The 21,685-nt window shown below is 35.0% G+C and overlaps 1 protein-coding gene across 7 annotated transcripts in view; it reads left to right on the top strand.

The window, feature by feature from the left end:
• PALM2AKAP2 (PALM2 and AKAP2 fusion) overlaps nt 1-21,685 on the top strand; it is a 518,845-nt gene that overhangs the window by 211,928 nt on the left and 285,232 nt on the right. For all 7 annotated transcript variants that reach the window (XM_051961361.1, XM_051961372.1, XM_051961410.1 and 4 more), the window contains exons 4-5: nt 3,327-3,441; nt 5,727-5,748. In XM_051961361.1, the coding sequence (XP_051817321.1) occupies nt 3,327-3,441; nt 5,727-5,748 (137 nt within the window). The remainder of the gene's footprint in view (nt 1-3,326; nt 3,442-5,726; nt 5,749-21,685) is intronic.

Here is a 21,685-nt window from a genome sequence, read left to right as displayed (position 1 = left end):
CCTGCCCCTAAGGACAGTTCAAGGACACATTAACAGAAAGTGCCCCTGTGGATTACCCATGCTTAAGTTACCTGGCTGTCTCTTATTGGGGCTTCATCTTCGAAGACTTGTTTGCTTTCTGTATCTGAGCGTCTCTCCTAGGCCTGTTCTTCACAGAGAGAGGGAGGCCAAGAGACTGATCTCAAGGTCAATCAGAGAAAACCCAATCTGGTGCTAGAATCTGGATCCCAGCCATCTCCTGGGAAGCCATAGATCCCAGGCCAATTCCCCATAAACTGTCTGGGACCCCCTTTCCCAAAGTAATCAAAGATTATCTTCAGGTACAAAGAGAAAGCATTTATTTAATCCCTGCAGGGAGAGGCCCAGACCCACCTGGGAGCCATCCCAACTCCCGCCATACTCAAGAACCTAACCAGCTCCCTGCTTCTCGGGTTTAAATAACAAAAGACTCAAACCTTTTCATTGGATAGACTAAAGGGAAGTAATCCTCCTTGACCAATGGTCACCAATGTTGTCTGCTTCCTGTGGGTCACGTCACTTCCTGTAACTTCACTATCTTCCTGCATGGGAATAGGGATCATGTGACTTAAACCTAGTCTCATAAACTTGAGAAAGCTTCATCCCATCAGTCCCATTCAGTAATGGAAATGTCTTTGTATCTTCATTTATAGGTTGGACATTAGAAAGAAGGGCATGGGAATAGAAACAAAAGCAGCAAGATCATAATCAAAAATAGCTACAGGCACATCCTGTTTAGCCAGAAATGAAAAAAAAGATGGGATTTGGAAACAGAAGACATAGTTTAACATTGTAGAACTGTAACTTAGTAGAAGGATGATCTAGGGCAATCTTAGCTTTAGTCTTTGTAAAACAGAGACACTACCATTTTAATCTATATTGTTGCAATGTGGTCAATTGATATTATTTCAAAGGGATTGTAGATTATAAATTTCCTGTATATATTTGCAAAAATTTTAGTCATTTAGTTGTTAAAGATAAATCTAAAGATTTTTAGAAAATGTTGAGGATATTTCAAGATACATTTTATGTGTTTTTTGGTTTTGTGTCACAATAATCTCTATTGTTTTTCATTAGTTCTCAAAAAGAACCATGATATGAGAGAGGTGATACCATAGGTCACCTGCCTCACTTTCCCCTCTAAAGCCATCTGGATCCAGATATAGATCAGAATGACTAGAGATGGCCCTGGATGCAAGGAGAGACCTTAATGTTTTTTGGTTTTTTGTTTCTTTTTTTAATCTATGCTTTTTAACAAGTCTCAATTTGAGAGAATACCCATTTAGTGATTAAGACCAGATAGTAATTGAGGCAAAAAATGATCTCTTTCATCTAGTCCAAAAAGAAAAAAATATAGATAGATAGGGAAAACCCTCAGGGTTTCTGGCCAAAACAGAAATTATATTCACTTATATTCCCACTCCCCACCCCAACCCCAAAGAGTCAAACACTCCCTTGCAACAAAGAAACTGAAAGGCAAGAAGGAACTAATAATGACCATACTGGATTAATTCAACATTTTGCCCGTATTGTCCTCTCCCTTTTTAATTGCATAGATTTTAAGAATCTACTACCACTTTTCCATGACGTAGTATCAAAGATTTAATTGGGTTAAATTAATACATAGTTCTTCAAGAACCTGTGATTTCCTGTCTTTCTACAACTTAGAGATTTATCCTGTGCTATTTTGAGCTTATGTCATGTTCTCAGAACATAGCTTAGAATGGGTAGTAAGCAAAAGGACAGCAAAAAGAGTGGTCAATACACTAAAAACTCATGTATTTCATTTAGGTCCTTATGTTTTTCTGGCCAACCATAAATTAGAAATAACAAATTAGGAAGTGGTATGGGAGAGTTAGGAAGATTAGAGAGACAACCTGCCAGCAGGAAAAATTGACAGCTGATAAGCTGAAAAGGAACAAAGAAATAAAAATATTCATTAAAGTTAGGTAAGACTTGAACCCAGCTCTTCCTGGTTCTAAGACTGGCTCTTTTTCCACTCTTCCAAGGTGCTTCTGGTGTATAGTAAACACCTCATAAGTGCTTGCTGATTGAGAGATTAATTGCTACGACTTTTATGTTAAAACTTAGAATGTGAATTTGAAAATGAAAAAGTTTTAGGTTCTTTCTGAATTTAGGTGTGTTCAGAAGATTATTTCTAGTTAAGAAAATCAGGGAAGACTTCATGAAGGGGATGGCATTTAACCTGGGTTCTAATTAGAATAAGAACTCAGCTTCATAGTTTGCTAAGCTTTTTCAAATGAGTTCCTTTTACTCTTATGAGGTAGAAAGTACAGAAATAATTAGCCTTATCTTATAAAAAAATATCATATGATTTGCCCAAGTCACTATCACTAATAAATAGCAGAGATGTGAAACCAGATCTTTTAACCCCAAATAGTACTTGGCTCTATTACTCTATATCATTTGAAGGAGGGTACAAATTAGATAAACATAATTTGGAAAGGGAACACCAGGAAGATGGAACAGCATCAGTCATTACATTACATTGAGATGTATCATCCAAATTCAAAGACAGCTGATTCCCCCCCAACTAACAAAACTCCATTCTTTATTATTTTAATTTGTAATTCAAGCATTCATAATCTAGACTCAATGAGCCCTTTTTTGGTCAGTGCAAATCACTATACAATAGTGTACTGATGTTCCTAAGTTGTTAAGGCCAAAAAATGTATCCCCCTGCAAATGGGAGTGAGTTTCTTCAGATTATTAGATTGTTACTTGGATATAACCACACAATCCTTCACTGAGTTCATGCTTGCAATTCCAATTTGATAGGATCTAAGTTTATGTTTTGTTGACATAGTCTTTTAGAACCAATACCTCACATCCCGCAGTGAGATACATGAATAGAACTTTATTGAAGGATAATATGCATATAAAAGAGGATGAAGCAGTTAGATGGCATAGAAGGATAGAACTCTAGACAGAGTCTAGAAAATTTGAGTTAAAATGCTGCCTTAGACACTTATTAGCTATGTGACTTATATTACCTGGGCAAGTTACTTAACCAGTTCCTTTTGGCCTCAATGTGCTCATTCTCAAAATGGGGAAAATAATAGCACCTACTAACTAGGGTTGTGCTGAAGATCAAATATGATCTATGTAAAGTATTTTTCATGTTTGAAATGTTATTTAAATGCTAGTAATAATGGTTAGCCTGATAACACACTGAAATGTAAGATTGAAAATCAAAAAGACTGCTATTGTTCATCCAGTAAATAGAAGTTGCTCTCTTTTATATATAATAGGATAACAAAGTAACTTGTCTTTTGTGTGTTTTCCAGGCTGGAGAAGGAAATACAGACCCTAGAAAGTGAAGAGTCCCAGATATCTGCCAAAGAGAAAATCATCCTAGAGAAACTAAAGGAAACAGAGAAATCTTTCAAGGATTTTCAAAAGGTGAAGAAAATATGATTTATAAGAATGTATCCATCCAGAAAGAATTATGGAGTCATGGAATTTCAAAGTCAAAATGAACCTTAGAGGCCATTAATCCTGCCATGTATCCCTTCCAAAAATATTCAAGTGATAGATGTGTTTCAGGGTAATTTATTATTAAAATAAAAGAACATGGTAAAACCTCACCCATTATTAATGTTTGAAGAAAAGGCCAGTCTACATTAGTGAATAATCTGAATTACATAAGCTATTGTTAAAAAAAAAAAAACACAGTTGTATTACTTGCTATTAATAAAATATTTTAAAATTGCAATATAGCCTGGCCAGACTTGATAAATATATCAGAGTTGTAGGTAATTAGCAAAATTTATTCAAACAATGTGTGTTCATAGAGGATCTCATGAATTAAAACTATGAAGACTTTAGTGATCATTAGTCATAACCTCCAAAAAAAGCCATCTTTCTTTAAATAAGTTACATATGCCTCACCTTCCCATTCTAGATGGAAGGAGACAAGAGAATGATTCCAAGGAATTAAATCAAAGCTTCATTTGGCTTTCTGAAAGGGGGCATGGAAGTAAGTTTACTGGAAAATTTGTAAGTTAGATCAAGTTTATCTTTGGCCTTTTTATCTACCCTAATTCCATAAATCTTGCACTCCTGTGCATCCCTCTGGTTGTCCAAAGCCCTCTACTCTGTTGACCCACCTTGGGCTGATCCTTTTTGGATATGTTGAAAAAAGGAGACTCTTTAATCACTGAATGGGTGCTGCCTCAATCAAACTTATTTTAAAAAGTCCAAGGTTTCCTATTTCATTCAGGGCTATCTCCAGTAGTCTAGGTCTACATATTGTCACTGGATCCAGATAGCTTTGGAGGAAAAATTGTGGCAGGTGACCTTGCATAGCCCTCTCAATTTATTTGCATGCCTTGGCATCTCCTCCCTGATAGTTCCCTTTGAGAATGAAAGACAACCAACAGTAACTACAACAACAGCACTGCCCGCTAAATGGCCAAGAAAAAAACTGCTCTGAATTACCCCTTGATATTTCCCTTTCACAAATCCAATAAAACCTCTATGTCTCTCTTCTATTAAATCAAACTCATTAAATAAACCCATAGCAAGTCACAAATGAATATTCTTTTAAAGCTACAAATTAGATTTTTATTTTTACCTGTCTTCCATTCCACCCTGACATTCCCTTTCCAGGTTAATTTCTTTATCAATCCAAATTTATCTCTAATTAGTGGATTTTGGACAATGGGAAGAAGATATCTGAATACAGCAGACCTTTTCTTTAAATAACATTACTCATTCCACTGTTAATGAAGGCTCTGGATGAAGGAAAGGGAAAGGAGAGTTTTTTGGCTTTCAAAATATCCAGGTCATGGGTACCCCCTGCTACCTTTATCAATCCTAGGGTAGGGTTTCCAGTGATTTTCAAAACTCTTGATTTAACTGTGAAAAAGTAATACAAACATTTATATAAAATACTTACAATTTATACTTCATCTGAATGAAAAACAGTGACTATTTTATATGTAAATCCATGCCAATATATGTTAAACAGACTTTTTATGAGTGTTTTTTACTTTTAATGCTAAACTGTTCCTATACTTCATAAACTGTTGTTCATTGAGTATAATTGTTACTCACGACTAAAAATTAAATGAGAGAAAATATACCTACGCTGGTTTGAAACCATGATAGGCATTCAGTTTCACACTGTGGCAGCATCTTTTTTATTAGGCCTTTTTCTTTCAGAGAGAATTCTACCTCAACCATGACACTATAAATCATTGTCCTCTCTTGATAGAAGTATATGATTGTAATCCCTATTCCCTGGCAAGCTGAGGTGCTAGATTTCTTGAATTAGCAAATTCTAATCTATAGTTTGGCTGATGAATACTAGAGGTCAACTCTGAATCTGGCACCAACTAGTGAGCCCCAAAAAGCAGGGGGATGCCAGTCCAGAAAAGGGTGAATGGTACAGACCAGAAATATGGAGCAGGTCAAAGGTTCTATGCTAATCAGTATTGGGATCAGCACATGAGTGGCCACTGTCCTTAATCCAGGCAAAAGAAGAAAAGCAGTCTCAATCACAAATAAACAAAACAACATAGCCAACTCATTGGAGTTACTTCCTAGAGGATATCTGCCAAGTACTAGTTCCCATTAAAATTCTGTATCTGGGACATATAGTGAATTTAGAGAAGTCAGGATTAAATAAAAATCCCTGAAGTTCTTCAGAAATGTAATGGTTTGTCCTACTTTTGTTTCCACAGAGCTTTTCCAATACGGATGGAGGTAAGTGCTTTGTTTCTTCTGCTTGCTTTAAAAAAAGAAAATAAATTTTTAGATTACTATCATTTGAACTATAAATTTGTTGACTGGAAAGAAAGAATATTGCTTTAATAGGATTCATGAACAAGTGGCCATTATGGGAAGGTGTGATTTACTGCTTTGGAAGTATCTTAGGATGAAAGAAAACAGCTGTACCTGGAATACAGCAAAATGTCAGAAAGCCCATGGGGGGACTGCTTTGAAGTTCTCAGTATATCTATTTGGGGTGAATTTTATCTTGGCTTATATTATTATGGACTTCTCTGGGCCACAATTTCTGATTTGCCAAATGAAAGTAATATTCTCTTCTATTATCCTAATCCCCTCCACCCCACTGGGTATAGGGAGCAAATGGAACAATTCCATAAATTGCTTGAGCTTCTGAAAAGTACTCACCAAATAAAGATGATGGTCTTAATGGCATCGTCCCCTATTATCGTGTTTGTATGATGACATATCTGGTTGCATTTTTTAGAATTTTATAGCCTCTCAGCCTCAAAAAATATTTACTAAAATCTCTCTGATGTTAAGTATGGTTTGAGCCTTTTTTGAAGTTTCTAACCTTCCTTTGTATCAAAAAGTCATATTTTTGAACATTAAAAGCCATTTGAACCTGGCAAGATTTAAGTTCAAAGGATTGAGGTAGAGTTGAGAACAGACACCAGATTCTGCCTTTTCATGTTCTGCTCCCCAAATTTTGAAAAGGAAAGAGCAAACCATGTCAAGGAACCCCTTCCATTTCTTTTAGGGCAAAGCATTAAATATCCTTAATTTGTCATGTGGATGTTATAAATGTTAAGCTTTGAAGATGGACAGTCCTTTGAGAACATCTAGCCCCCTCATCTTACAGAAGAAGAAATTGAGGCTATGTAGAGAAAGTCCTGATATAAAGCTAGAGAGGATCACCAAGGCTTACAAAGGGAATCAAGGTCATATTAATAATACTTGAAAGAGTAGGAATTGAATCCATATCCTTTTACTCCAAATTCACTCAGATCTCCTTCTACTACAACAAACTGCTTATGCTTCTGCTCATCTCTTTTCTTTTTTAATTTTCGTCTGTCACTTTTCCTGGGGAGCTCTAAGTCTTCTCAACCTTTTTATTTCTCTCCCATTAGAGTTTTGGGAAGGAGGAGTGTGTGTAGAGTAGAGAAGACACTAAATTGGTGTTCCCAATTCTTCTCTTTACTTTATCTAAATAAGACATAAAGTTCTAAGAAGTGAGTAATTTTTAATTTTCACAAAATTCCAAGTTTCTGAGATGACTAAATTTTCTTTGAAATGTACACACATGTAAACCTGCTCCACATACTTCCAGATAGCATGATATTTGCAAGTGAGGCTATTCAATTACTTTTTAAAAGCATTTATTAAGGACCAGTTTCTTTATGATAGGCAGTGTGCTAGACTCTGGGAATGTAAAGACAGAATCAGTTGGGGAGAGAAAACATATCTACATATATTTACATATGTGTATATATTTATGGAAGGTCACATAGAAGCTATCATCAGGCTATACTTTTTTATACTTATTTCTATACTTTGTTTATCTTTAGAAACTTTCAGATGAAAAAATTCACAAATCAACTGTGGGAATAAGATTTAGGATGTATCTACTTTTAGTCAAAACATACTAAACTATTAATGTTTCTGCAAGTGAAAGTGTGAAGACCAAGATGTTTTTCTTGATTCTGTTGCCTACTTTCTTTAATGATCTCTAGCAAAGTACTAAATGTCCTTAATTTGGTATGTGGACATTATGAAAGTGAGTTCATGGCCACAAAATGTTAGAGACCCCAAGATGTGAAATTCAAAATAGATTTTACTTCTCTGAGTACTCCCAGCTTCATGATGTTCATTGAGTCCTCTTTATTATATTTAATTCAAATTAACAAATATTTATAAAAGCCTACTGTATATAAGACCCAAATAAAGAGAAGATACTAGGCTTTCACAATGAATTGAAGTCTAATGGGAGGAAAGGAATATATACAAATCATTAGGATATGAGGGAGAACAAGTTAAGTGCAAATGAAAGGTCTGAACAAGGTACTTTGAGAAATGTAAGGACAAGAAAAGTAGTAAGAAGCTTTCCTTAGGATAGTATCCTTAAAAGGGGGGAAAAATAGATGTAATCACAGAAGAGTGTTAAAAGAATTATTAGAATGAAGGATTCAGAGAACTCTTTGAAAACTGGTGTGAACATATAGAGAATAAAATAAGCAGAATCAAGAAAAGAACTCATGTAATGATGTCAAAGAAGAGAGCATTGATCGAGGCAGTAATTAGCTGTGGCTTCAGATAATGGGTAAAGCATCCCACTTTCCTCTCAGCAGACAAATAGTGAACTATAAATGCAGAATGAAGCATACATTTGCAGATATGGCAATGTGTTGATTTGTTTTGCTCATCTTATTTATTTGTTGCAAGTTCTTTTGTGGGGGAGGGAGTCATTAAGAAGTAATAGTATATTTTTATATATGTAAGAGCATCAATGAAGCATTTAAAAAAAAGAAAAAAAAAGATTATTAGCACAACAACTAGGAAATAGATTGGAAATAGGAAGACCATTTAGGAGTCTATTGCAAAAGTAATCTAGATGAAAGGAGATGAGAGTTTGAATGATGGTGATTACAGTGAAGAATATGGGTCTAGGGAGGTATAATCAATGGAAGTATACTCAATGGAATTTGGCAACTAATTGAAACAGTGATGTCAATGGTAATTACTAGGTTATAATCCTGGACAGCTGTTTTTTTAGAACAGTGTTGCTTTCAGCAAAAATAGAGCCATTGGAGGAGGACCAAGTTTGGGGAAAATATAATTAAGTTTTTGGCCTGTTGAACTTAAGATGCTACTAAATACTAAAATGCTACATTGCCTTTAATCTGCTTTTAAATGGACAATCTGTGTTAAGAATATTTTCTTTTTGTAGTTCAATCAATAATAACATTTCTCTCTCTCTCTCTCTCTCTCTCTCTCTCTCTCTCTCTCTCTCTCTCTCTCTCTCCATATGTAGTTAGATTTTCTTGGAAGATTTTATAGGAAAGTAAGAGCCCTTCAAAGAATGCAGTAAGTGTTTAGGTCGCAATATGGCCTTGGGCAAGAGACAGTAGATTTCTTCTCTGAGGAAGAATGGAATTCTAAAATACTAAGGCATTAGACATTTTTATTATTTTCTCATGGCTTAATACTTTTCATCCCTCGATGATTCAGTAGTTCCTAGGGAGCAGAGGTAATTTTGGATCCAACCATTTCTTATAATTAACTACATTTCTCTGACTTCAAAGTTTTTATGAAATAATCATAGTTTGGGAACTTAAGGAGAAAGTTCCAACTTCTGAGACAGCAGTTTGAAGGCTGCCTTGTACTATGACAAAGCAAATACATTCATCCAAATATAATTTGATCAAGTTTATGCTTATGTGTGTACATTCACACAAATAGATATATGTACATATTCCTATATCCCATCAGGTAAAGATCACATATTCATATGAAAGATAGGTTTGCATAAAGATTAGTAACTGGAATCAACTCTCATTTTAGAGCAATTTCCAGGACATGTGACATGGATCTCAAAAAACCACAAATCATTGGACCATACCTCGTCCAAGGTTTTAGTGTGTGAAAAACTAAAGTCAACATGAGTTTCTCAAGAAGCTAGCATAGCATATTGCCTAAAGGTGATGTGTGTTTTTATACATGTACATTTATATTATATTCAGATTTACATAGTACATATATATTATACACATACATTTTATATATGTATACACACACACACGTGTATATATAATACTTAAAAAATTAACAGCCTGGAGTATAGTACTTCACATTATCCCTATATTAAATGTCATCTTATAAGATTTTGCCTATAGTTCTATAGTATAAACATTTTTTGGTATCATGATTCTGCTGTCTATCCTTACCAACAAAATCCCCCTCATTTTTGTGTCATTTATTGTTCTAATAAGCATATGTGCACCTCTAAGTTAATGACAAAATGTATTGACTGTAACAGAGGTCAGGATAGTTTTGTGGGACTATTCAGTAATAGTAATTACTATTTGGCAATTCAGTAATTCATTGGCACAGTGCCTGGCACATAATAAATGCTTAGTAACTGCTTTATCTTTGCACTTCTTTCTCTCTGTATCTCTTGTCTGTCTCTGTTTCCATCTCTCTCTTCCCTCCTTTCTTCCCCTCTTCTTCCTCTCCTTTTCCTTCTCTTCTCTCTCTCCTTCTTTATGTTTTCCTCCTTCCCCTCTTTTTTCTTTCCTCTCTTTCTCCTCTCTACGTTGACATTTTCCCATTAATCACTATTCTTTTAGTTATTATTATTAACCAGTTCCAAATTTACTTAACAGTATTATTAGCCAGCACAAATCTGACCATTTTGTCTACAAGAATATCATGAAAGATTTGTCAAATGACTTCACCTATCTTCTACAGGACAATAGAAAGAGCACTGTCTCTAGGGTCAAAGGGACTTAAAGTCATATCCTGCCTCTCATGATAACAGTTGGGAGTTTTTTGACAAGACTTCAAACTTCTTCAAACCTCAGTGTCCTCTTCTATAAAATGAGGGATTTACACTGACCTCTGATATCTCTTCTATCTCTAGAGAAATGTCTACATCATTCCCCTCTTCTAAAAATCTAATATTCATATCAAAATAGGAAATTAGATTAGTCTGTCATGATATATTCTTTTTTCCAAGTAAAGGCATTTATTATTAAAATGACATAATTAGAATAGTAGTTATAAAATATACTTCCCCTTAAAAAAGCACCTTAGGATACACTTTCACAAACTAATTTGTGGGTAGAGTGGGCAAATATTTGGAATACAATGATAGTGAGGCACTGTACAGCTGACCCTTGAAGTCATTTTTTCTATTATATATAGTCAATCCTTTCTGAAGCACAACTCTGAATTGTCAAACTTAGTTTTAGGCCTCCATCTATACTAGAGGTTGGCAGACTAAGGGCTAGGAACCAAATTTGAGCAGCTACCTCCCAAGTTTAACTCATGGAACACAGTTAAAAGAGGTGGTAGGCTGCTTGCAGACTATAGTTTGCTGACCCCCTAATCTATATATCATGTATATGTAAGAAATATACATCTTACTTTTCTCCTTTTTTTCCTCCCTTCTTGATTTTTTAAAGTTTTAATATCTTAATTTTTCCAATTACTTATAAAAACAATTGTAACCTTTTTCTTTTCACCGTTTTGAATTCCAAATACTATCTACCACATTGAGAAGGCAAACAATTTGATAAGGTACATGTGTTACTATAAAGACAGTTTTAACATTCTTTTTTTTAAATTTTGTGTTCCATATTTTCTCTTTCTCCCTCCCTCCCTGAGATAGTAAGCAATTTGATATAGATTATACTTGGCCAATCATACAAAACATATTACTATATTAGTCATGTTGTGAAAAAAGACATAGATCTAAAGGGAAAAAACATGAAAAAATACAGAAAATAAAAAATAGTAATCTTTGATCTGCATTCATATTTCATCAGTTCTTTTTCTAGAGGTAGATCGCATTTTTTATCACGAGTTTTTCAATTGCATTGGATTATGGTATTGCTAAGAATAGCTAAGCCTGACCTATTGCTGATAAATCATGCTGAATTTTAGTGTGTTCTGCTTCCCTTTCTATGTACTAAAAACCATCTCTTTAAATAATCTACATCATAGAATCTTTCCCAAGAATCAGAGTCAAACTCACAAACATATAGCTGAATGAACACCACACTTCTGAAATTAGAACATTTGCCTTTCTCCAGTCCTGTAGCATCTTTTCTAGTCCTTGTGATTTTTCAGAAATCAATAGCAGCTTGGAAATCACAGTTATTTCACTATTCCAGAATATAGATTTCATCCAGTGACTTGATCTCAATGAAACCATTTAAGTATTCTTTTAAAACTGATCGTTTAAGTTCAGATGTCGGAGATACATAGACTTCATCTTACAGAGAATTCCCTGAACTTCACACACTCAGGCTGACCCACTTCTACAGACCAACAGATTTCCATTCTGTTTTTGCCACCATATTCTGCAATGCTTTTTAGGTGGGCCAAGAGTTAGGAGAGTTTTAGCCTACAGAGATTCAAGAGACAGAATCTGGAATCCATCCACAAGTCAGACATTTTGCATCTGTCATAGCAGCAGATTTGAAAACTCTATCCATAGCTAATTCAACATATACACACATATACACATATACACACACCTGCAATAAGTAAAAGAACAAAATAAAAAATGATTGCTGCAGCTCCTGTTTATACTCAGGGGCTCCACCCCTATTTGTAAATCAGGCTCAGAGAGACTGGGCTAGGGGGAAATTGATGGTAATTTCTTTTTTTGTCAGTTTTAGTGTAATCTTTATGCATATTGACTAGTCATGAATGTCAGCTGATGTATTAACATTCCTCAATTACAAAAGCATTCCTAATTCATTTGTACCAGAGAACCTTAGAGGCCTCAGTAAACCTTGCTAAGTGACTTGCCTTATAAAATCTCTTTCACAAAGCTTGGAGTCCCAAGAAAACTATTTCCAGAGATGGTCTGGGAAATGTTAGTATTGTATTCTGAGACATTGGCAGTTTCCATTGTTATTATGTTCATGTTCTTACTTTTAATAAAAAACACAGAAACTCAAGGAGTATTTCTGCCATAAAAATGACTACCAATGGACAATCTTCCCCAGTAATGGAGGATTTCATTAGGTCATGAAAAAATAGATATAAACCTTTGAGACCAAACCTTCAAGATTCCTTTTAAATATGATTTATCTCTTGGCTTCAAAGTAGTCTGTAGGTTCCAAACATGACTAAAGAAATTGACTGCTTTCTCCAGGGAAAGAGAGGAATGCTTTCTCAGATATACAGCACGCCTATTATATTTCAATCAAAGCTTCTGAACCCCAGCTACAAGCTTCTTACCTACCATTCATTTGTTCTGCTCTCATAATCTCATAAATGAAATAAGTATTTGGCCAGTCTGAGCAAACATTGAAAACAGTAGCATGACATAGCACTGGATCTGTGTATATAACCCTCCTCTCTTTATCTTATCCACAAAGATAACATGAGAGACTGTCAAATGTGTTTCCAAGCACTGAATCCTAAAACTATATTCTAATTCCTACTCTGCCACTTACTACCTAGACGAGGTGCATAGAGTTAAGTGACTTATCCAGTGTCATGCAGCTAGTAAGGTGCTTAGCTTTTCTGGGCCTTAGTTTCCTTATATGTAAAATAAAAGAGCTGCATGATAGAACTTTTTCTAGCTCTAAATCTGTAAGCCGATAAACCTCAGTAATTTTATAGCATCCCCCTGATCTACCAATTTAAAAACTTTCTCAAAAGAAAAAAATAAGTATGGTATTACTTGTTTTTGATTTACACACACGGTTCTTAGTGATCAATATTTCCTTTTTCTAAACATTCATTAACCATTTCTTTGATAATTTATTATACAAAGATTCCATTCTTCCTCTTTTTGAAAATAAAGATACAAGTTCAAATCCAGTATATCTGCTTCAGGTTCCTCATCTATAAAATGGGTATAATAAAAGCACTTACTTCCTAGGTTTGTTGTAAAGTGCTTTGCAAAGTTTAAATTCCCATATGAATTTTAAGTAATTTTTCTAATCAATTGAAAAATCATAGACTTATCCCCAACCTTTTAATGTGTCAGTAAAAATCCCTAGTACAGAAATCATTTCTGACATCATTTTATTTCCATAATTTCTTCCCATAACACAAATCAGTACATAGGAGAATAGATTTTTTTTAATTTTTTTAAATAATAGTTTTTTTATTTTCAAAATATGTGCAAATATGTTTTACATTCACCCCTACAAAACCTTGTGTTCCAAATTTTTCTCCCTCCCTTCTCCCCACCTCCTCCTCTAGACCACCAAATAATACAATATATGTTAAACATGTACAATTCTTCTACACATATTTCCACATTTATCATACTGCACAAAAAAAAAATCAAATCAAAAAGGAAAAAAATAGAAAGAAAACTAAAATCAAGCAAAGAACAACAAAAAAGGTGAAAATATTATATTGTGATCCACATTCAGTTCCCACAGTCCTCTCTCTGGCTGTAGATAGCTCTCTCCATCATAAGTCTTTTGGAATTGGCCTAAATCATCTCCTTGTTGAAAAGAGCCACATCCATCAAAATTGATCATCGCATAATCTTGTTGCTATGTATAATGTTCTTCTGGTTCTACTCACTTCACTTAACATCACTTCATGTAAGTCTCTTACAGAAAGACTCCAGGACCTTCTGAAATCATAGGGTTGATTGTTTCTTATAGAACAATAATAGTCCAAAGCATTCATATACCATAACTTATTCAACCATTCCCCAACTGATGGACAGCCATTCAGTTTTTAAATCCTTGCCACTACAAAAAGGGCTGCCACAAACATTTTTGCATATGTGAGTCCCTTTCCTTCCTTTGAGATATCGTTAGCATATAAGCCTAGTAGAGACACTGCTGGATCAAAGTATACAGCTTTATAGCCCTTTGAGCATAGTTCCAAATTGCTCTCCAGAATGATTGGATTCATTCATAGTTCCACCAACAATATATGTGTCCCAATTTTCCCACATCCCCTCCAACATTTATCATTATCTTTTATAGGAGCATAGATTTAAAACCAAATAGAATATTAGAGACCATTGAGTCCAACCCTCATGTTTTACACATAAGGAGACTGAGGATCCAAAAGATTAGATTACTTGAAGTGTCTGAGGCAGAATTCAACTCCAAGGCTAGAATTCTATCTACTGAACCTATCTTGCCTCTTCAATTGTTGTTCAGTTTATGCAAATCCTCATGATCCTATGGACTATACTATTCATGAGGTTTTCTTGGTAAAGATACTAGAGTGATCCACCATTTCTTTTTGTCTGAATAAAGGCAAATAGGGTTAAATGACTTACCCAGTGTCATGCAGTGTCTAAGTGTCTAAGGCTAAGTATGAAATCAGGTCTTCTCAACTCTAGGTTCATTAAACTATTTAGCTACCTCTTAAATTAGCTAATACTTATACATAGAACATTTTTCTTTAGGATTCTTCTTGATTGCTAGTACATAAATTACCTAAAATTAAAAAATAAAAAATAAAAAAAAGGAGACCATCATACATGGCAATCAGACAGGCTATGTGCTTCCTTCGAATATTTCTAACTTTTATAATCTCTAAAAACTATATTCAGGTATCAAGCCTTCTCATATCCTTAACAGATCATACAAATCGGTAATAGCTCCATAGCCATTACATTATCATTTCCTTTGTGGGGAATACCCTACATAAATAGACACATGATTCCCTTATCTAAGACAAAACTGATATTTTGCCTTACATTCTTGTTAACTGGGCAACCTGGTCATCCCACCAACTTCCCAGTTGATATAGTTCTAGATTTCCATGTTTTTGCCCAATTTTGTGATTTCTTGGTGATATTTTCAACTTTTCCTTTGTCTTTCTAATCAGTCAGTGAGGTGCTTGGTCAAATATATATTAAACCTGCCAAATTATTCTATGGACCCATTACCTTGAATTCATTGTTCAACTCTATCCCCCAAAAAATCTTTAAAGCTTTCTAAACTAAACTATCATTCTGAAAAGCATTATGTTTTTAATTAACAGCCTCTACCCATATCTTAATTCCTCCATGAAGGTCATGCTGTCCCTTTTCGTCTGCATATTTAGAGATTAGCACTAACTTCCCTTGGAATCATGGACAATCTCCAAACAATGAACTTCAATCCTTCTAAAGTGGTACCACCCAGGCCAGTGGTTAGTCTCCCAGTGATATATACTATACCTGCCTGATTAGTTGCAAAGATGCAGGGCTGTCTCTCAACTTCTGGCCAAGTAAAGATAATATTTTTCCCTACTGATAATAGATTCCATAGTGGCATCTGACAGAAGGGAAACCCTCTTGTGTGAGGAATAATTAACTTCAGAGTTATTTTTGCTGGAGTCCTTGTAAATAATTTTCCAACCTGTTTGCTACCTAATTCTTTCAGATCATTGGGAGGAGGGAAGGTGACTATCATTACTAGTAAATTTATCACCATCTATCAAAGGGATGCCCAACTCTGGACAGTCTTCCCTAATGAGTGGAAATTGAACTCATGTCTGTGAATCTGATGACATACCATTCCTGCTCAGAACCCCTCTTGAATTTGTTTCATTTCCAACTTCCAAATTAGCATAAGACCCCATCATGAAGTACATAACACTACCAAGAAAACAAGACATCACAAAACTCCTGTTAGAACGACAGCCACATGTCACATGAGAGAAGACAATAAAAACTGTTCTAATACAGTTATACCACTAGAACTTTACCTTCCATCTACTTCTTCATCATAATGTAATCTAGTCAGACTCAGTCAAGGTTAGGCCAATTTGACCAATATTCATCAGCATCAAGAATAACATAAAACTGGTTTAAATACCCACCAAATCTGGATGAAAACCTGATAATGCCAGATAATACCAGAGGTAACTCTGGTGCAAAACCTGAGTTGAGTTCACCAGTGACAGAAAATAAAACCCTGAAAGACAGAATTTCTGGATAATTAATACTCAATTTATTAATTAGGTTAGCTGTCAATCAATAAATTGATGATCAGTGATTTCTCTTGGTAATCAAAACTCCAAAGTTCTTTAAATACTTTCTGAAAGGGAATTCCTTTGGCAAGCGAAACCTCAATCCTTATCACTGGGTATTTAAAGAGTAGGTGGGCTAAAAGTCTTCAGTTGAGAGCATGGCTTGACCATGAAATCCAGCAGCCTCCAGCAATCTGGACAGAGGAAAACCATCTCCATCTGGACCTTTCTGGCTAGTTTTTTCCTTCATGAACTGGATCATCCTAAATTGCAATGAAGGGGACCAAGGAGAGGAGTACTTTCCTTCAGGGCAAGTCTTCACCTGGATTTTCCTTATATTCTCAACAGAAATTAGGTCTCCTTGTTGGGTAGGGTTCCATTTCTTCCTTGAAAGCTAAGAGCAATCTCATCAATGAGGTATGCTCTTCAGAGATGGGTTGATCTTAACAGGAGTTGGGCCTTTGTAGAACATAAAAGAAAAAAGAGTGGATCATAATAATTAGTTATGAATATAATAGTATGATATTAATTCTTTCACTTGTCTCTATATTCATTGCTAACACTGTTACTTATCTCATGAACAACTCCATCTAAGCTCCTCTATTCTATGTTCATTGTTCATGTTCCTCTTTAGTGAGGGGTCCCAGCTGAGCTTCCTCATGCCATTCTTGATACTAACACAGATGGCTGACTTGATCATTTCAAGTGGCCATGAGAAATATAACTGTCTTGCCCTTCCAATCTCACCATATGGTCCTCTCAATTCACTCTGTCCAAATACTTAAAGGCTATTTCCCAATACTGTACACTGGGCTCATCATCTACTAGCTGGGGATCATTCATAGTAATGAGGAATTCAATATTGTTTAAAACTTCATCTCCCTCACTCTTTAATTTTCTTCCTCTTGATTCATTATGGATTTTGTTTTCACTTTGCATAAGTTCATGTAAGTCTTCCCAAGTTTTTCTGAAACAATTCTACTTGTTAGTTCTTATAGCATAATAATCATATACCACAAGTAGTTCAGCTTTTCCTCAATTAATGGGCTTCCCCCACAATTTTCAATTCTCTGCCAACCCAAAAAGAGATGCTGTGAATATTTTTGTGTTCTTGTCTGTCTGTCTGTCTCTGTGTTTCTCTCTCTCTCTCTCTCGCTCTCGCTCTCGCTCTCGCTCTCGCTCTCGCTCTCACATATAGACCTGGTAGTAGTTTTGCTGGATCAAAGGGTACATACTTTTAAAGCCCTTCGGGCATACTTCCAAACTATTTTTCAGAATGATTAGACCAGTTTGCAACTCTACCAACGATATATTAGTGTGCCTATTTTTTCACATCTCCTCCAGCATTAATCATTTATCTTTTCTGCCATGTTAGCCGATCTGAGAAATGAGATGTTAGCTGAGAGTTATTTTAATTTTCATTTCTCTAATTAATAGTAGATATAGCTAGAAGGCCCAATGATATGATGCTAGACCTAGACTTAGGAAGACCCAAGTTCAAATTTGAGCTCAAATACTTACTAGCCATGTATCATTTAGCCTCCATTTGCCTTATCACACTAGAGAAGGAAATGACAAACTAATCCTAAATCTTTTCCAAGGAAATCCCATGGACAGTATAGGATAGTTCATGGGGTCATAAAGACATGATTGAAAGACTGAATAACAACAATCAGTAGTGATTTAGAGCATTTTTTTTGTCTATTGATATAGACAATTTTAATTTCTTCTTCTGAAAACTGCCAGTTCATATCTTTTGTTCATTTTTCCATTGGGGAATGGTTCTTATTTTTTATAAATTTGATTCAGTTGCTATATATTTGAGAAATAAAGCCTTTATCAAAAAAACTTATAAAAGAAATTTTCCTGCTTTTCTTCTAATTTTGGCAGCATTAGTTTTGTTTGTGCAAATTTTTTTTTAAATTTCATGTAATCAAAATTATCCATTTTACTTCCTGTAATATTTTCTATTTCTTATTTTGTCATAAATTTTTTCCTTGTTCATAGATCTGAGAAGTAAATTTTTCCATGATCCTTAATTTATTGATGATATCACCTTTTATTTCTAAGTAATTTACCCCTTTTAATCTTATTTTGGTATATGGCATGAGATTATGCCAATAAAATAACAAGTTTAATTAAAAACAAAGCACACAATAACAAAAAAGACCTCTTTGATTTGATTCAATAAATGTTTACTAAGTCCTGAGAACAGAAAGTTCTTGACCTTAATAAACTTACATTCTACAAAAGTACAGGGGAAAAAAGGTAAAATTCCCTCCCAAATCATTGAGATCCCACATACTCTAATGTTATAATGGAACCAGGTCAGAGCTGTCCCCATAACCAGAGAACTTAAACAAGACTACTAAAGAGGTTCAGTTTCTTTCCACTCACTTCACACATGCATGTTTGATGACACAAAAGGAAACCTGAGAATTTTTGGACCCTATCTTTACTCCTCTAACAAAGTCACTCAGGAACTGCTAGCTCTACCTGCTATAAAAGTCTGTGCACACATGTTCCCTGACAGAAGTGTACACAAATTAGCTGATAACTACAACCCAGGTCTTTGATTTCAAGTCTTTTGCTATTTGGTCTTGTTTTCCAAGGCCTTCATAGTTACCAGATTTACTCTAAAATCACCTAAGTTTTATTAGTGGGTGAGTATAGGGGTATTTGTCCTTTGTTTTGGAGGAGGACCATGACATCAGAGAGATGATGCCATGACATGAAGATAAATTATATTTAAGTGAAGGAGGTGCTGTGCAAGTTCACCTGCCTCACTTTTTCCTCTAGAACCATCGGGGTCCAGTGGCAAAATATAAATCAGGATGACTGGAGATGACCCACTATTAGGTGGAGTGAAGAGGGTATTAATTAAATAAAAAATAAAATAAAATCATCAAATTTAAATATTAGCTTAAAATATATTCATGTGTGTATACTTATTTCATTTAATATATTATGATATTAATATAATAATCATATATAATATAATATTTCATTTCTTCCACACTGCTTCCATGAGTTAAGGAGCTTGATTCATAGGATTAGTGTGGGAGAACTGGAAGAACTAAGACTCATGGTCTTACCGGGGATCCTTCAAAGAACCTTGCTCAAGGGGACATGCCTCCATCACTCCTACAGGAGAGGTCCATGAAGAGGCTTTTTGAGAAATCTCCCCAGCATTTCCTTTAATTATTATTTTCTTAAAAACCATTTTCATGGGAAAGGAGTCCATAAGTTTGACAATAGGGTCCATGACAAAATAGAGTTTAGAAACCCTGTATTAAAGAAAAGATCCTGGTACCTCTCTCTTATAGAGAACTTTACAACTTACAATGTATTTTCTTCACAACAGACTGGTGGGGTGTTTTCTCCATAATACAGGGGAGAAAATTGACATTTTTTTGACTAATGGCTTACCCAAAGCCATACACACAGCTGTTATTGGAGCCTGGAATATCAATCCACATCTGATTCTAAGCCACCCGTTTTCTACTACATTAGCGCAAAAGAAGGGAGAAGAGAAACTAGTATCTCAGAGAAATAGGAAGATAAAAGAAAGTCTTGGATTTTAGGGCGGTTGGAAGAGAAAAACAAGAATGTATTGAATTTCTTCTAACCTCAGAAATAAAGAGACAATATCTTATATTAGATTTCTAGAACACTACACTTAGAGCCCTAAAGACCTGAATTCAAATCCCACCTCTAGTGCTAGGGATAATAACATCTACCTCAAATGTGAAGATCAAGTTAAATATTTCTACAAAGTGCTAAGCACAGTTCCTGGTACATAGTAAGTACTTTAAAAATACTTTTTCTTTTCTCCTTTCCCATCTTATTACCTCTGGGATCTCTGGTAAATCATTTAACCTTCTTCATCTTCAGTTTGCCCCTATGTAAAATGGGGTTGATAATACTAGTAGCACTTATTCACAGGGTTCTTGTGAAGCTAAAATGTGCCAAAATTGAAAAGTTCTTTAGAGACCTTAAAACCTTCTATCAAATATCATCGATTATGAAACAGATAATTTCCTGTTTATTTTCTTCTCACAAACTGGTTTCTTCTTATAGAAGCCACCTTATTAACTCAGAGAAGATTTAATAGCAAATATGAATTTAGGGCTCAAAACCCCAGTTATGCCTCTAGCAGCTGTGTTGCTTAAAGAAAAAAGAAACGTCGCTTGCAATCTCATCATTGCTTTGCAAAGAACAGTCATATATTGTATTCTTAAGCCTTAGTTCAGACCCTTGTTCCTTCTAACCTGAACTACTCCAACTGCTTCCTAACTGGTATCTCTAGTTCATTCTGCAGAATACTTCCATATTTATCTTCATAAAAATGACTTTGGGAAGCCAGCATCTCAGAATCACAATACCTCGATGGTTGGGAGGCATGTCAGAGGGTATCTAATCCAACCTACACTTAAACAGGAATCCCTATGAGGTGTTCATCCAGCTTCTACATGCTATTCTTTAATCATTTTTAAATCATGCCCAACTCTTCATGACCCTATTTGAGGTTTTCTTGGCAAAGATATTAGAATGGTTTGTCATTTCCATCTCTAGCTCATTTTGCAGATGAAGCAAATAGTGTTAGGTGACTTACCAGGGTCACACATCAAGTAAGTGACAGATTAGATTTGAACCAGAAAGATGGTCTTTCTGCACTCTATTGCCCCACCTTTCTGCTTCTATATACAGTTGGCCAAGGAAGAGAGGCTATTTCCTTCCAAGTTACACTATGCCATTTCAAGATAATTCTTTCCAGAGGTTGAATTTTGAGGTAGAAATCCATGTGAGCTCAGTTGAATCTTAATACTCATCTTCACTAGTTAAACCAGATTGTATTCAGTGTTGATTTCAGAAAACAAATTCTACAACCCTTGAACACATATCCAGAAAATCATTATTAATGAGTCAACTATTAGTCTTTCAATTATAGAAGATAAATTCAAAATGTATTTTAAAATAGTATGTTCCATAGGTTTATTTAGACATTACTAATTCATTAAAGCCACTAGGACTTGTAAGGCTTATAACTCTCATTTGCTGTCCTTTATTTCTTTATATCCTTTTTGAGGTCACTGCTTTGCTAGATCCAAAACCTCCTAACAAATATTTGAGCAAATGCAATGGTTCCAGGGCTGTAAACATCTGGACCAGTTCCCTCCTACCTCAGCTAGTCTTTTGAATCCCAATCCCTGGGCAAATGGCTCTACATTTTGTC

Source organism: Antechinus flavipes, chromosome 1 (assembly GCF_016432865.1).
Source record: "Antechinus flavipes isolate AdamAnt ecotype Samford, QLD, Australia chromosome 1, AdamAnt_v2, whole genome shotgun sequence".
In the NCBI taxonomy this organism is placed as follows: domain Eukaryota; kingdom Metazoa; phylum Chordata; class Mammalia; order Dasyuromorphia; family Dasyuridae; genus Antechinus; species Antechinus flavipes.
The sequence above is the reverse complement of the archived record's forward strand: the minus strand, read 5'-3'. Positions and strand labels throughout refer to the sequence as shown.